The sequence below is a fragment of the Chiloscyllium plagiosum genome, chromosome 29, assembly GCF_004010195.1.
Source record: "Chiloscyllium plagiosum isolate BGI_BamShark_2017 chromosome 29, ASM401019v2, whole genome shotgun sequence".
Taxonomy (NCBI): Eukaryota; Metazoa; Chordata; class Chondrichthyes; order Orectolobiformes; family Hemiscylliidae; genus Chiloscyllium; species Chiloscyllium plagiosum.
Window position 1 is genome coordinate 10,100,482 of NC_057738.1, and position 13,098 is coordinate 10,113,579.

General features: G+C 40.9%; 1 protein-coding gene across 1 annotated transcript in view; it reads right to left on the minus strand.

The window, feature by feature from the left end:
• The window catches only part of LOC122564372 (probable thiopurine S-methyltransferase), a 66,175-nt gene that overhangs the window by 18,953 nt on the left and 34,124 nt on the right, over positions 1 to 13,098 (minus strand). Inside the window, exon 4 of the mRNA XM_043719153.1 lies at positions 4,951 to 5,083. Coding sequence (XP_043575088.1) covers positions 4,951 to 5,083 — 133 coding nt within the window. The remainder of the gene's footprint in view (positions 1 to 4,950; positions 5,084 to 13,098) is intronic.

Genomic DNA, 13,098 nt, shown 5'->3' on the forward strand with positions numbered 1-13,098 from the left:
AGGCTTGGCACTCCAACCACAACACCATAAATAAACACATAGATCTAGATACCATCTATCAACCCCTCAGAAAACGAACAGAAAATGACATCACCACAAACCCCAGGAACCCCATCCAGGACAAACATATTAAGAGAAAGCAGGAGACAACAGCTTCGCTTCACTTGGAGGTCGCCACTGATGATGTTACCTCGCCAGGTAATGAAACGTCTGGATATTAAACCTATAGTTCAGTGAGTTCAAACATGTTACGACATACCTCTCAAAGACATGGGACTTGAATCCAGGTCTTGTGGCCCAAAAGTAGGGAATATACCACTTCGTTACAAGACCCCTCTAATTTAAGTTAAATTCTTTGCTTATGGAGTCCTTCCACTTTGACAGTCTTGCAGTTGAATTATTTATTGGGCCAAATTCCTTACAGGGAGGTGGGGAGTCCAAAGATAGCAGCCAGAGGAGCCAATTATGCATCAGTTTTCAAAGCTAAATGTTCTACTGTTCTATAATGGTATATCCCTCAACAAGGAACCAAACAAATCTGATGGAACATCTTACCTACATGTACATTGAATTCGAGAGAAAACATTGTTACGTTTTGCTTTATGAACAACATTGCTAATTTTAAAGAAAAAGATTGCAAAATTTCATGGTGACATTGTTGAAACAGAAAATATTGCCTTCAGTAGGGTGGTGCCAAATGTTAAATTGTAATCTCAAACTGTAGTTTCTGTATATTAAAAATAAAGCACATTTGGGCTATAAACATTCTGTCAGTCATTAAATTAGATTAGATTAGATTCCCTACAGTGTGGAAACAGGCCCTTCTGGCCAACAAGTCCACACCTACCCTCCAAAGAGTAACCCACCCCTCTCTGACTAATGCACCTAACAACAATGGTCAATTTAGCATGGCCAGTTCACCTGACTTGCACATCTTTGGAATGTGGGAGGAAACCGGAGTACTAGGAGGAAACCATGAACACTAAAGTCAAGTAAGTCAAAACATTTGCAAATTTCAAAGTGAAACATTTGCACATGTAGATTATCAATGTTATCTGACTTAGAGTTTGTAAGCTTAGTAATTGTAAACAAAATATTGAACCAACAGCAGCATTTTCTTTGCATATTTTTTCTTGCAACCAGAGATTCACAATAAAGGTATCTTGCAATACCTCTGTCAAAAATGACTCTGCATAGCTTTTGCCTCCTTCTTATTAGGAGACCACTTGCAGTCAAAATTTGCAGTCATAAAACTATGTTCGACTTAGAATTAAAGTAAAATCAGAAGTTACACTTGCTGTATTTCATATTTAAATTTTATATTTGAAATATTTCATATTTTGTGTCAGTGTTCAATTACAATTTTACATAAGGAAGAATAATTTAAAAATAGACAGCATGTAAATAAAAAGGCTGTGAAGGGTTACATGGTCACTTGTTATTTCACTTCAGTCAAAAAGATAGATAATTCCGATATGCTTTCTTAATGTCAACGACAAACAGTACAATTTAGAATCTGAGTAATTCTTGAACACAACACAACACAATTGACCTTTTTTTTGAAAGCTGTGAGAATTCAAAGATTTTCAGATAAAAGGAGGAGACTGTTAAGGACCTACACAGGGAGTTCCAACATAATTCATTGTGTTTTCATCACGAGCCATTAGAGTTTGAACTGTAAAAGACTCTGTGACATAACATTTTAAAACATCTCCCCTGGAAGACCTCAGATTAAGTTTTCAGCTTAAACAAGAAAGGCTTTCAGCAAACAACCATAGTTCTCCAAAAACAATCTAGGCAATCTGCAAGTGTCAGATCCATAGAACTAGTGGGGAAGAAGAAACCTTCTCTCTGATATGCTGGAATGATTAAACACATCTGGGGCAGGTGGGACTTGAACCTGGCCTCCTGGCTCAGAGGTGAGGACACAATAACTGCTGCACGAAAGCACTCAAATAACATTTTGCCCAAACCTCCTATCTCATCAATCTGTGTGAAGATCTTATCACACGCCTCTGGAACAGGTGGAACATGAACCAAGGCCTCCTGGCTCTGAGGTACGGACATTATGTCTGTGCCAAAAAAATCCCTCTCTCTCCCTCTTGATGTATTTCAAGAAAAGCTATATAGATATTTTCTAATCAATCTACTCAGACAGTGTTATACAAACATCTCTGTTTCAATTTCTGGGGATAGGCTGACCACCAATATTCAACCCCATCAATTCCCATAGTTACCTTAATGGTACATTCTCATACCCACTTCACGTAAAGACACCATTTCATTCTAGCTGCCACTTCAGCTACCTCCAGTGGGATACCACCAGACACACATGCTCTTCTCATCCCCTGTCAGCCTTCTTCAGGGACTGTTCCCTCAGGGATACCTTGGTCCACTCCTCCTCGACACCTAACACCTCCCCTTAGTGCCACAGCACCTTCCCATGCAATCGCAGAAGGTACTACACCTATCTGTTTACTTCCTCCCTCCTCACTATCCAAGGTCCCAGACACACCTGCTGGTGAATCAGCAATTTACTTGCATTTCACTTGTTCCAATCTATTGCACTTAATTCTTAATTGCTCGATAGTGTGTTCAGTTCTGGTCTCCCTTCTATAGGATGGATGTTGCGAAATGTGAAAGGGTTCAGAAAAGATTTACAAGAATGTTGCCAGTGTTGGAAGGTTTGAGATACTGAGAGAGGCTGAATAGCTGAGGCAATTTTCCCTCGAGCATTGGGGGCTGAGGGTGACCTTACAGAAAGTACAAGATCATGAGGGGAATAGATAGGGTGAATAGCCAAGGTCTTTTCCCTAGGGTAGCAGAGTCCAAAATTAGAGGGCATAGTTTTAAGGTGAGGGGAAAGATTTATATGGGGCCTGAGGGGCAACTTTTTCATGTAGAGGGTGGTGCACATATGGAATGAGCTGCCATTGGAAGTGATGGAGGCTGGTACAATTATGACATTTAAAAGGCATCTGGATAAGTATTTGAAGAAGAAGGGTTTAGAGGGATATGGGCCAAATGCTGGCAAACAGGAAAGATTAATTTACGATATCTGGTTGGCATGGACGGGTTGGACCAAACAGACTATTTACATGCTGTACAGCTCTATGACTTTACTGCATTTGCTGCTCACAATGCTCTACCAGCGCTGGGGAGATGAAATGGAGAGTGGACGACTGCTTGTTCTGTCTGCAAAAATGCCCCTAAGCTTCCTCTTGCCTGGTACTTCAATATACCATTGTGTTCCCTGGCCAACATTTCTGTCTCAGGCTTACTGCACTGTTCCAGTGAAGCTCAGCACAAGCTGGATGAACAGCATCTCATTTTCTGCTTGGGAACTTTACAGCCTTCTAGCCTCAATATAAAGTTCAATAATTTTAGGGCCTGAGCACTTATCCCAACTACCACACACCAGAACTTGTCATCATGTGGGCTAGTGCCACAACATCCAATCGTCAGCCACTAATGATCCCAATTAGCAGCTATTGATTCTCCCAGGCTGACCGCTCCACATTGTATTGTCTGCCCAACTGTTTTTCTCTCTCTCTCTCTGGTATCCATTTCTACCATTGTTTACTCCTCTCACCCCGTCCATCTTCAGCATAAATACCAATCTTTTCCTTGCTATAAATCAGTAGTGAAGAAGGGTCAATGGACCTAAAACTCTAATTTCTCTATACAAATGCTGCCAGACCTGCTTATTTTTTCCAGCAATTTCTGTTTTTGTTTTTGAACTTTTTTAAAAGTTTTTCTTTTAGAGCTATCTACTTTTAATCTTTGCCTCTGTGTTTTATCCAATAACATTATATTTTTAACTTAGCAACTAGTAGTAACAGATGTCTATTAAACTAATCTTTAACCTTATTTAAATTAACACTTTGCTGATGGTTATTTCCAAGTTTCAATGCAAAGAAAGGGAACTAAATGAGCTTTATAAATTCACAGTTCAAGGGCCATGCTGTGGACACGTGATGGTCACGATATCTGCATGTTTAATGTAGAAACATGTTGATTCATCATTAAAATATCACGTCTAATATGTTCTCAATTGTAACTGACTTGATGGAATTAATCCCTTCGATAGAAAGAGAGCCGGAGCAAACTTAATTACCTCAGTAAGAGTACAAATTAGACCATGTGAGCGTTAAAATGGCAACTTAAAGGTTATTCACCTTTCCAGTTGCATCGGGGAAGTGGGAAACTTTTCTACCTTTATGACTGTTAGATTCCTGTAAGTTTTATGAGAAATCACTGATTGCAAGTTAAGGAATCATAGCCCAATTGATGAATGAAATAGAACACCTTTTCATGACTAGATATCTACTTCTGTGAATGATTACATACAAATACAACTTCGCAAGGTTACAGCCAACAACGTAGCTTGCTTGTTGTGATGATACACATACAGCTTGCAACAAAGATATTCGTTCCTTAATTTTACTCAAGCAACTTTTACTTAAATGAAATCAAGATCCAAAAATTATTTTTATTGCCATTTTAGTCAAAATGCAACTGCCTTTTAAAGCAGAATTTAGTACAATGTGGATAATGTAAAATAAGTACATTATATTTTAGATATCACTCCTAGCAACTACAAACTTAATAAAAGTTTGCTACATGGCAAGCTTTCTGACAGAATATCAGCTTTCACCCTGACTTCTAACCTTTGTTTAAGACATTCAGTGAAACATACCAGAATTTAAATCTTCCTGAGGTCAGGCTTTAATCTAACTACTTAGTTTATATAATAAACACATTCATTAAATTATTGCAAACTGTTATCCACATATCCATTTCTCACATGCCAATTTGTGACTATGATCTGTTTGATGCAGAGTTATAAGAATTCAAAACATTTGTAAATTCATCTCATTACTGCATTTTTACAGCACACAAATCTCAATGTATTATAGTTAAAAACAAAATGCTATGCTGTTATACTACCTGAAATACTTCTGCACCTGCAATTCCTGGTATAGACTCCTGTGTGTAGGACACGTTCTGTTCTGCAAAGAATTCTTTTATAGCCATTTCAGATGCTTCCACACCAACAACAGTGTGTCCTTGGTCAGCAAGCCTATAGAAAATTAATAAAATAAAGAGGAATGATTCTTACAGCAAAGAAAAAATTATTTCATGACTTCAATTTTACAACCAATTAAGTACTTTTGAGTTAAAATGGTTAGAATGTACAAACGTACAGCAGTCATGTGGCACACAGTAAGGCCCATTAATTAGGTAATTCCATCTATTTCTATGGTATGACAAGGGCTATCATTACTCCATCTGATTAAATAGTGGATCTTGCAACTTCAGAATAGAAAAATACATCTCACTATTAAGCAATGGTTCCTAAGCTCTGGGTCACAGAAAAGGTGGGGTCGCAGACAACACCAAAGCCCAGGTGACATCTGATCCTGCCATTGTTTGTCTTCAGAATTTTTCACCCCTCTTTAACAAGACTACTTAAAAATGCTGCCTGCAGGGTCTCAGCCATCAATGCTGTTTTTCTATTCTCAACTCATTTATTAGGTGATGCAGTCTGACACTAAAATGACCTTCTAGATTTGTGTTAACATATGAACTATTTAAATTCACACAGAAGAAAAATGAGAAAAATTCATCAATATCCTCAATAATTTTAACAACCATTAAACATAAAACCAGTATATGCCAGAAAGCCATTAACATCCTCGATATCATGAGACTTTAATTGGCTCAAGGCAACGGATGTAACTTGGGACCAAAAGCCTTTTTTTTTTTTACAAAATCTCCCTAAGCATGCTTTTCAAAGACAGATATGGTCACAGTGGATTTTTTGCACCAGGCATTCCTATCCTTTTTATTGCAATTCAAATCTACAAATTGTTGGAATCTCTTCTGGGGTAGAAGTGACCTGTACAAGGACAGAATGCACCTGAATTGGAAGGGGACCAATGTACTGGAGGAGAGATTTGCTAGTGCTACACGGGAAGGGATGTGGGGGATCTTAAAGAAACAGTAAGACAAAAGATAAGCCTGAGGTTGGTACAATTGAGAAGAGGTGCAAGTCAAAATAATCAAGACAGACAAGAGCAAGGCAGAGACTGAGGTAAGACAATAAGTTAAACTGCATTTATTTCAATGCTAGAGGCCTGACAGGTATGACAAATGAACTCAGGGCATAGTTGGAAACATGGGACTGGAATATCACAGCTATTTTAGAATGAGGTTCAGGGAAGAGCAGGACTGGCAGCTTCAAGGTATATACATTATAGGAAGGATAGAAAGGAAGCAAGAGAGGAGGAGTTTATGATTAGGGATAACATTGCGGCTGTACTTAGAGAGAATATTTCTGGGAGTTTGCCCTGTGAAGTTAGTTGGGTGGAGCTGAAAAATAAGAAAGAGATGATCATCTTATCAGGATTGTAATACAGACCCTCCCAATAGTCAATGAGAAATTGAGAAAGAAATTTGTCAGCAGAACTCAGTTATCTGTGAGAATAATAGGAAAGTAATAGTAGGAGATTTTACCTTTCCCAACATTGACTGCAACTCCATTGTGTTAAGGCCTTGGACGAAGAGGAATTTGTTAAGTGAATGCAAGAGAGTTTTCTGATTCAGTATATGAATGTCCCTACTTAAGAAAGAGCAAAACTTAATGTACTCTTGGGAAATAAGGCAAGGCAGATGACCGAGGTGTCAGTGGGATGCACTTTGGGGCCAATGGTCATAATTCTATTAGTTTTAAAATAGCTATGGAAAAGGATAGATCTGATCCAAAACCTAAATTGGAGGAAGGCCAATTTAGATGCTATTTGGCAAGAACTTTCAAAAGTAGATTGGGAGGATCCAAGATGGCGGCATCCTGTTACAATCGCGTTTGTTGGGCTCCGCGCTGCAACACCGACCTAACAGAGCCAGAACCCATTCCAAACACTTTACTGTGAGTAAAAGCACAGTTAAGGAGCTAGGATCCTGAAAAAAACAACAACTTACCTTTGTCCTTGCAGCTGGAGAATCCGAAAAAATGAGGAAGCTGGCCTAGGGCCGGGGTCATGCCTCAGCCCTCTGAGGTAGCGGGCTTGCTTTCTCACCAGACCCTGGTTGAGCAGCTGGCCAAATCTCGCGAGGTCCTGGGGAGGCAGATCAGGAAAGAAACAAAAAAAATCAAGAAGAAGCTGGCTCCTGTGTCTGCTATGCTGCAAGACTTGGGAAAAAGGACCAATGAGCTCGAGCGCCAGGCTGCAGAAGTAGAAGCAGAGACTGACTCCTCCAAGAGCCAGATTGAAGCCCTGGAAACACAGGTCTACGGTCTGTTGGATCTGGTGGATGACCTCAAAAACAGGGGCAGGAGAAAGAAGCTGTACGTTGTTAATGGAGGGGACAGAAGGTGAGCAGCTAGTGGAGTTCTTCGAGAAGTGGTTCTCAGAATTCCTTGGTTTGGAGGTTGAGAAGGGAAGGATAACAATTGAAAGAGCCCATTGGATCGCAGAATGAAAGCTAGGTGCGGATTCAGCGCCCATGCCCTATCCTGGTAAGATTTCATCATTATAAAGTCAAGCAGAAGGTCACAGAAGCCTCTAGAGCCCAGAGAAGGGATTCAAGGGCGTTGGTATGTGGCAGCTCCAGGGTGGTGTCTTTTCAAGACTTCTCGGCGGCAGTAGTCCGGAAAAGGAAGTCCTACGATGGCGTCAAGAGGAGATTGAGGAAGCTTGGGATCCAGTATTCTTTAACATATCCAGTGGTGCTTTGGATCAATTGTAATGGATCCATACATTTGTTCAACTCGCCAGAGAAAGCGAAGAACTTTGTGGACATATTGACTTAAGTCAAATGGCCGAATAGGCGTAGAGAACAGAGCTGTTCAGGTTTGTTTTTCTTTAAAAAGGACTTGGAGGAGTTTCTTTTCTGGTAATAAATTGTGTGAAATAATGTCCAGGATGGATAGAGTATTTATCTTTAATGTCTAAGTTATGTTAGGGGATGGGTGACATATTTATTTTTAGTTTATTTGTCTATAGCACTAACCTTGCTCTAGGTGTTTTCTTTCTCTCTACTGGGTGGTTGGTATATGTGACACGATCCTAGCTGGTAGGAATTGAGAGGGCGATTGGGATAATTAGCAGGGTTGTACGATGTATAGATACCCCTTTTAAATGGGGGGGTAAATTCCTCCAGTCAGTGCCTTTGGCGATTCTTTGTTTTTCTGTTTTGGCTGTATATAGTTTTTGTACGTTTTGTAGATTTGTTGGCTGTAGTTATTTTAGTCTGTGTAGTTTTTGGGTTTTGTGGATTCTTTTGCATTAAAGCTCAGTGATCTGTAGTTTGGGTTCTTCCTCTCTGGTGTCTAAATGGTGCTATAGAAAGTTATGGCTAAGGATGTGTTTACGTGGTGCACCTGGAATATTAAGGGGAGTCATTCACCTGTCAAGAGGAAGAAGATACTTTCCAGCCTTAAAAGGGAAGGGGTGGATGTTGCCTTATTACAAGAAACACATTAGATGACGCAGAGTATATGAAGCTACAACAGAATGGGTATGAGTCAAGATTAGAGTAGTGCTGGAAAAGCACAGCAAGTCAGGCAGCATCCTAGGAGCAGGACAATCGACGTTTCGGGCAAAAGCCCTCCCCAAAGAATGGAAAGGCACCGGGTCCTGACAGTGAGTTCTATAAGAAATTTATAAGTATATTGTCAGGGCTGATGCTTAGTATTTTTTAATGTATATATTTATTGAAAAAACTTTTAATAATTTATTTTTCTTTTTGTAAAAGAGTAAAGTACAAAAAAATACAGAAAAATAGCAATAATACATTATATTACAGTAATATTAATAAACTATCTACTACTCTACAGAATACAATCGTCTCTTACTTAAGTTAATTTTACTTCATTTAAGTAAAATTACAGTATTTTAAGTTAAATTACAACCGAATTAAATTAAATGAATTACATTACATTGCTCCACTTACCAAAGTTCCTGTACACGATAGCAACAGTTATCATACCTGTATTTAATAGGCTTCCTCCCCCAGAGGCCCCCGGCCCACCATATATGGACCTCACGGCTATATAAAGGCCCTAATCAGTATCGCCGATAGGTCCGTATCTATGTAGCTTAGAAAGGGCTGCCATGTCTTATAAAATTGTTCTGTTCCATGGTGCACAATACTTGTCAGATAATCTTGGGGGGTGTACTCCATCACAAGTCTGCGCCACCCTGTAAAACCTGGGTTTTTTTCTGATATCCAGTTCATTAGAATGTTCTTCCTTGCACAGTGTGTCAGAATGTTAAATAACCTCTTTCCATACCCACTCAGACAGGGCAGATTCTGCAGTCCCAAAAGAAGGGATACAAGGTCCACCTTAACTTCAATTCCCAGTATCTTCTCCAGCTCATTCACTATGGCACCCCAGTATCCACAAATCTTGTAGCAAGACCAAAAACAATGCCTATGCTAAATTTACATTTGGCACATCCTGGAGAAGATCCTTTCTTAAACTTTGCTAACCTTTGGTGCCATATGGGTGCTGTGAAGGATCTTCAATTGTATAGCTTGTCTTTTATTGCATATTGAGATTTTCTTCACATTCTCCCACATATCCTCCCATGTTTCTAATGAAATTTCTTCTCTCAGTTCCCGATTCCAGATCCTATGGAGCCTGTTTTATCTCCCAAGGCACTCCCTCTCTGCGAATAGTATATGGTACTGATTCAGAGAGTGCCTCCACATCGGAGCACTCTTCTCTCTATGCCCGACTTGTAGGACTAAGCCAAGAGCGTGGTCTTCTTCTACGTGTAATACCCTAACCTGAAAGTATCGGTAAAGGTCCCTATTAGGAATCCTATATTTCTGACTTAATTGGTTAAAAGACATCAAGACCTCTCCCTCAAACAAATCTCCCAAACAGGAGATTCCCTTACCCTCCCATGCTTTGAAGCCAGAGTTCATTGACCTCAGCCTAAATCCTGGAGCTCCCACTAATGGGGTGAATGGTGAGGTCTTAAGCAAATTGCCCTCACCTTGCCATATTATTCTCCATGCTTTCACCGTATTTAAGAATATTGGGCTCTCACAATGCTCAGCCACAAATCTCATCTTGACCCTAAAGAGTAAATTGGCAAGGGGAGACCTTGCCTGCAAGGCCTCAACATCAAGCCACATCGACCTCAACTCCTTACACACCCAATCACCCCCACTCAGCCTTCTCCCCCCCACCCCTCCCCCCGCCTTCCTAATACGACAACAGGGCACCTATTTGGGATCTCTTCAGATCTGGGAGTTCCACCTAACTCTCCCCATATCTTGCAAAAGTTGCAGCTTAGTAAATTTAATTAGGGGGCACCTATGGAACCAAATAAAGGATCCAAGTCAGCCATTAAACTTCCGCAGCACTCTCTGGATAACAAGATATAATAGCCGAGGAAGAGCATTTATTTTAATCAGGGCTATAAGGGCCCAGCCATAATATTGGTAGTCCCTCCCACGGCTGCAAGTCCTGCTTTATTCTATCAAACAATTGCACAAAACTAGCTCTGTACAGCCTGACAGCAGATAGGGGTAATAAAAAAACTTCCCAGGTAGAGAAAACCTTTCTGAGACCACTGAAAAGGAAACTGTGTTCCATCCTCCAGCTCAGACACTTCCTCCAATCCTCCCATGGCCATAACTTACAACTTTGTAAAACTTATCCTGTATCCCAAAAAACTGCCGAATAATTTAATATTTTGTACTAGCTGGGGTCCGAACTTTTCCGGGTTAGCCAGAAACAGAAGGACATCATCCACATAAAGAGTAATTTTGTGCTCCCCAATTCTGCTGCCACTATTTCAGGGTCCTTCCAGATGGCGCCCGCCAATTACTAAGGTAAATAGCAGAGGCGAGAGATGACTTCCCTGTCACCGACCTTTTTCCACATCAACATTATTCTATTTGACACTGTTCATGATAACCGCCACCCTTGTCGCTATATAACTCTTCCACCCACCTAGCAAAGCCCCCCACCTCCCCCCCCCGCCCAAGACCAAAGTGATCTAGAATATCAGAGATATGACCATTCCACCCATTCAAATGCCTTTTCCGCATCCAGGAAGACCACTGAGCCCAGAATTACTCTCTGCTGACACAAGTGCACTATATTCAACACCCTCCTGATATTACTGGTAGAGCTGCGGCCCTTGATAAAACCCGTCTGGTCTACTTTTATAATAACGGGCAGTACATTCACCAAGCTCAGAACCAGCACTCTCGATAAAAGTTTGAAGTCTACATTCAACAACGAGATAGGTCTGTGTGACGTGCAAAATTTGGGGTCTTCCCCTTTCTTTCAGATAAGAGAGATATTGGCTTCCTTAAGGGAGGGTGGAAGGTAGTACTGGATATACGAGTGACTATACATCTCCAGAAGTGGCTCAGCTAGCGTATATAAACTCCTTGTAAAACTCATTCAGGAACCTGTCTGGACCAGGTGCCTTGCCACCTTGGAGATGCCTTACTGCCTCTTGCACCTCTTGTATCATCAGGGGTGCATCTAAACGGGAGGCCTGCTCTGCGTTTATACCGGGGAGGTCCAGGTTTTTGAAAAAGGATTCCATACTCGCTACTCTATCCTCACAGCCCTCCAACCAGTATAACTCTGCATAGAATTCCTGAAATCTGGCATTATCTGCTTCAGCTTGCGAGTAATGTTACCAGTTCTCTCCCAAATAGATACAATAGACTACAAGGCACTTTTCTTCCTAGCCAGATAAGCCAGGTACATATCCATATTTGATCAGCCTTTGCTTTGCAAAGGAGACCCTCTATTCACCGTTTGAGTGAGCACTAAATCCAGAGCAGCCAAGAGAGCCAAGACCCGTTATGACTTAACCACAGATGGTCGGTTATAATATGCCGACTCAGCTGCTTTCAGCCAGACATCAAGCATCCGCTGCTGCTGAACTCTCTGCCTCTTTCTAGTTGTTGAATATGAAATAATCAGACCTCTTAAATATGCCTAGGTGGTCTCCCAAAGCACTGATGGATTCCTAGCTGTACTCCAACTGATGTCCCAGAAGGCCCTGAACTCTCTTGTAATATACTGTACAAAGTTGCCATTCCTCAGCAGAAACTGATCCTTACGCCAGTGCCATGTGTTTGTTCCACTACCCTTAGTCTAAATATCCAAGTACACTGCTGAATGGTCCAAAATAATTATGTTCCCAAACCTGCAGGCCAACACAGAGTCCAAACAAACTGACGGAATAAAGAAAATATCAATTTTTGTGTGGCACTTGTGTGGGTTGGAGTAAAAGATAAAATCCCTCCCATTAGGGTGGAGATATCTCCACACATCCACTAGCTCCAACTCCTTAGACAAGTCCACTAGTTGTCTAGATTGCAGGAGTGTACCAGATAGATGCCTTGGTATCCTGTCTACCCCAGGGTCCATGGGACAATTAAAGTCTCCTCCTATAATCGTATGGTGCAGCTCAAGAGCCATTAATTTAGAGACTGCATCAACTAAAAATTTGAGAGGATGCGTCGGGGACTGTAAATGTTCATGGTGCCATATTCTTCTCCATGTCCTAGAGCCTTGAGAATGAACCATCCATGCTCGTCCTTGATTTGAACTATCATCTGAAATGGGAGGTTCCTTCGTACCTGTATGGCCACTCCTCTGCTTCAGAGTTGGAGAAGGAGAAGAATACCCTATCGTATCCCCCCTTCTGTAATTTCAGATGTTCCCTATCCATTAAACGTGTTTCTTGCAGCAGAGCAATGTCAACCCTTTTCTTCTTAAGATTTGACAGTACCTTTTTCCTTTTAATAGGGGAATGACTCCCCTTTATATTCCAGGTGCACCATCGGAACAGATTGCTTGCCATGACCGCCCACTGCAACCTGTGGTCCCCCCGAGACACGGACTTCATAAAAACTAAAAACTATCCCTACAAACACTATTAAAACTAAAAAAAAAACTAACCACTACTCCTAACTTGAACAAATAAACACATTAACCACAAATCACGAGAAATCTCCCCCTTTGCCCATGAGGGGCAATCACTCGCAACCTTATAGCCATTGTGGCTCCTTCCAGTTAAGGGTGCACCCCAAACCCAAATGGAAAAA